Genomic DNA, 4,515 nt, shown 5'->3' on the forward strand with positions numbered 1-4,515 from the left:
CTTTTTTTTTTTTTTTTTTTTGAGAGGTTTTTGCTACAGGGTGTGTGCATTTGCCAGAGAGACAGAAAGTGAGAAATCACCCCCCAGCAGGGATGGCCACGCCACAATCCCTTCTCCTCCATTCTCTTCTTGGGATCTTGGGCATGCACGCTCACGCAGGAGTTTAAGCCACCGGGTCTGGGACTCGGACCTCGGTCGACTACATGGGAGTCCAGTGACATAGCCATTACGCCAACTGCTGGTCCCATGTGATGTTTCTTACACCTTCTCTGCTCATTGATTATGACTCACTTCTGAGGATTTTGTGGCTTCAGCACAGTTCCTTATATCAACAACTACAATAATTTCCCAACCTTCAAATTTCCATTCCTAGTTTAGTATTAATTATGATACATATATGCATTTTGGATAACAAATTAAAATCTACTTTTTAAAAGCCTGTGTTTTTAAATTTACTTTCTATGCTAAACTCAGTATCAACCACTCTCTAAAAGCCTCTGTAGCTTTGTCTTTCGTGGAATCCCAAAGACAAAAACTTGGCTGCTTTTCTGTGGCTTTGTATTTTATGTCAGGCTTTCTTAAATTCCAAGTAAGCTATATTTGCTCTGTTAACCTTGCCAAAGTAGGTTAAATCATTCAGAAGCTTTCATGATTAGCAAATGGGATTAGCAACCAACTTGATTTGATAAAGTTAAAATAGATATTTCATTAGTTTCTTCAGAACTGAACGTAGGCACAACTGCTTAAAGTGTCAGAGAATTCAGAAGCTTTCATCTTTAATTACAACATAAATATGAGAAATATGAAAAAAGGAAGATGTACGAGTAAGCCAACAAGACTGTAACCGTGAATCAGTTTCTCTTTTGATTCTTTTGGTAATTGCTGAATTGTGGGTGGGTGAGTAGCATAATGACCCCAATTCTTAGCACCAGTTTACAATTAAACTGATTCCGAAAGTAGATATTAGCACTCCAAACTGAAGGTTAAAAACCGAAGCCACTACTGCCTGTGTGATTCCTCCCATCTCCAAAAGGTACGGAAGTGCTTGGCTAATGTGATTTCTTCTTGGCTGAGCCAGGTTCAGTTTTAAGACTGGGATGCTTAACATCTTCTACACATTACTGACTTTATATAAAATAGACACTATTTCTTGTTGGTTAAAATGCGGTTAATTTGCAAACCACAACTATAGCTCCAATTATTTCTTGCCTCTAGGTTCTCAAATAATTGCAAAGGCTTTGTGATAAATGGCTCTGCACCCCAGGGCCAAGTCCGCATCTCTTGAGCCCATAAGAGGAATCAGATTTGTCTGCCTTTCAAGATGCTGGAGGAAAACACCTCATCTGTGGCTGTGCAGGAGTCAGGAGCTTCACATGCTCACCTTCTACCCAAACACATTTATAAAGTAACCTAGCTCTAGTTCCTCAGTTCTTTCAAGTGGGTGTTCTGTAAATAACAACCGTTCACACCGTCATTTATTCTCAAAAACGTAAGGCAGAAGCAAGGAAACTGGGGCCCGAGCAGGAGCAGAGATGTTTCTTCCAAAATCTCACTTTATTCTGAATTGTCATTACAGACAGTAAAACATATTTATGTGGCTCAAGTGTGACTTAACTCTAAATTACATTGGGTTCTGGAATGGCTTAAAGGCTCTTCTGGCCAATTATATTTACTTCTGTTTATAAAAACTGGCAAGAAGCTACTGTATGCTGGCTCGCAGCCACCTGAGTTCCTTCCATTTACAGTCACTTTTATCAGAGGTATAATATTTTTATATTAAAGATCCTTGGGCAGTATTAATAAGGAAAAGGAGGGAATAACAGCTCATTCAGTTTTTTTTTTTTTTTTTTCCCCAGCCACAAGGCTAAGAGTGAGCAGTCATCTCTTTGAGTTGGTAGTTCAGAATTTCTAGGAATGCAGTGTTTTAAGAGATGGAAAAACTCAGAACTGCTTTCAAGAGAAACTCTGAAGTATTAGGTTCATCGGCCCATCTGCTGCTTGTGCATTCCATTTTAGCCATGGGTAGAGAACTAGGTAGTTCAAATACCTAGTTAATCCAAAGGCACTTTTTGAGATAATGAACTGAAAATGAAGCATACCAAACTCAAACACACACTATATAAAGAGAAAAATTAGAAGTGTGCTAGGAGAAGACATAGTATAATATCAAGTAAGCAGTATTTGGGGTCTGATAGCCTAAGGTCTAATAAAAGCACTAGGGCCTTGGCTTGCCAATAAATACAAGACAGCCATCCCTAAATCCGGATTTCTCTACATTTAGTACTGTACCTGTCATGGGTGTGAGAATTCAAACTTAACACCCCATGTCCATCAGCCTGCCCATAATGGGCTCCCTAAGAACTCCTGCTTTCCCATCTCTGGAGTACATGAAGGAACTAAAAACTGGCCATGCCCTGTGTGCATTCAAACACAGCACAGAAAAGAGCAGGAATTTAGCTGAACAGTGTAGGTCCTGCTGGATTGTTAAATCAGTCACTCACTCCCTCTGTAAAACAAGTATTTGACTAGACTAAAAGTCACCTGCAATCTTGTCTTGCTCTAAAATTCTACATAATCTACTGGGAAAAGGCAAAAACAAAACCTCTACATAAACCAAAACTCTAAAATGCCCAAGGTCCTAGGGAATGGCTTACAACAACAAACCCCAACCAAGGTCCTAGGGAATGGCTTACAACAACAACAAAAATCACCAGCCCTGAGGTTCCAGGCTTTGTATTTCACGCAGTGGAGACTGGGTTTAGGTCACACTCCAGCGGTTCCAGGCCACATCTGAGAGAGGGGGGCGGGGTGTTCCCCGAAGATTCAAGGCTAATGTCAGGCAGCAAGAGGTAGGGGCTGTCCCAGGAGGGAGAGAAAGGAACCCATACTTTCGAGAAAGAAACTCGAGAATTTAGGGGAAGAACACCTGCTAAATCTGGTCAGGATTAGGGCTTGAACGGGAGAGCCTGCTCTGAGAAATCCCCCAGGGGCTCCTAGCCCAGACCCGAAGAGACACGTTAATTGCCAAGTACTCAGAGCACACATCTGGGGTGGGTGGTGGGGGTGGATGCACGAAAAGGCCCAAGTATGGCCCTGGCTACTCACCACGAGCGGGATGGAGCAGATGAGCACCACCAGGGAGGTGGCGATGAGTAAAATGACCATCTGAATCTCCGCGCCCGCGATGCGGCGGAAGCTTCGGCGGCGGCGAAAGTCGCTGAAGCGCGGCAAAGCTGGCGAGGCTGTGGGGTTGCCCCGGCAGGAGGCCGAGACCGCCGCGGCGGCCGCCGCGTGGTGCTGCTCAGTGCCCAGGGAGGTGCGGCGCATGAACTGGCGGTGCATGCGGAGCAGCGCGCCGCACACCAGCACGTTGCAGAGTACGGTAGCGAGAATGAGGAAGGAGCTGAAGCCCGCGTACATGTAGGAGAAGGCGGCATGCGCAGTCACGTTGGTGGTCCAGTCGATGAAACACCAGGTGTCGGGGTACTGCAGCCGCGAGCTGCCGAGGCCCATGTTGGGCAGCGCGCAGAAGAGCACGTTGGACGCGTAGACCGCGAAGAGCGTGAGGCCAGCTAGCCGCTTGTCCACGTAGTGGCTGTAGAAGTAGGCGTGGTTGATGGCCAGGTAGCGCTCGATACTCATGGCACAGATGATGCTGAGGCCGGACAGGCCGAAGAAGAGCAGGATGAAAGTGCTATACTCACATAGCGCCTGGCCCCCTGGCCAATGACCCTTCATGTACGTGGCGATGGTCACCGGGCTCACCAGCAATGTACCCAGCAGGTCAGTGACAGCCAGCCCACATACCAGAGTGTAGAAGGTTGTCTCCTTTTGCTCCTTGCGCGACTTGCAGAGCACCACGATAGCCACCAGGTTGCCCACCACCCCGAAGATAAACATCACGGCCGGGATGGTCACCGGGCTGTTCAGGCGACCGGGGAGCAACGAGGCGGATGCGTTGACACCAGGAGCGGACATACTGGTGGTCCGACGTGTGCAGCGGTGTAGAGGCTGGGTCTGGGGAGGGTAAGAAAGACAAAAGCGCGGTGAGCGGAAATGGACACCTGTGGTAGGACCTGTGCCCAGAAAACAATGTGCTGATGAGAACAAGGCGAGCAACTTGTTCTTACTTTCTGGATGGTAGCCACTTACCAGCGGCTATCGAAACCTCCAGGCTCCCCATACATCCTGCCAGGAGCACCACTCTGCTGACATTAATATTTATAAGTCGATAGTGCCATTCCCTTCTCCTCCCAACCCCACTCACTCCACTGCCAAGATGAACAAGACCCATCTCTAGAGATAAGTGGCTCGCTAGTGTTATTCCCGACGGATTCCCAATCAATAAAATTCTCATCATAAACAAATTATGGAAGGTAATTTGGAGATAGCATTCTCTCTTCCTTGGCTCTTGGAACATCGCCCTCTCAACCCGGTGCCCCTAACCCATCTCACCTGCAGTGGCTGCACGGCGGCAGTTCCGACAGCCCCTCGTGTCAACCCCAGATAATCTCG

General features: G+C 46.8%; 1 protein-coding gene across 1 annotated transcript in view; it reads right to left on the minus strand.

Moving 5' to 3' along the window:
- PTGER4 (prostaglandin E receptor 4) overlaps positions 1–4,515 on the minus strand; it is a 12,388-nt gene that overhangs the window by 7,224 nt on the left and 649 nt on the right. Inside the window, exons 2-3 of the mRNA XM_006156294.3 lie at positions 4,456–4,490; positions 3,106–4,017 (exon numbers count right to left, since the gene is read on the minus strand). Of these exons, the coding sequence (XP_006156356.1) occupies positions 3,106–3,978 (873 nt within the window). The 5' untranslated portion in view covers positions 3,979–4,017; positions 4,456–4,490. The remainder of the gene's footprint in view (positions 1–3,105; positions 4,018–4,455; positions 4,491–4,515) is intronic.

The sequence above is a fragment of the Tupaia chinensis genome, unplaced genomic scaffold, assembly GCF_000334495.1.
Source record: "Tupaia chinensis unplaced genomic scaffold, TupChi_1.0 Scaffold000489_1, whole genome shotgun sequence".
NCBI lineage: Eukaryota > Metazoa > Chordata > Mammalia > Scandentia > Tupaiidae > Tupaia > Tupaia belangeri.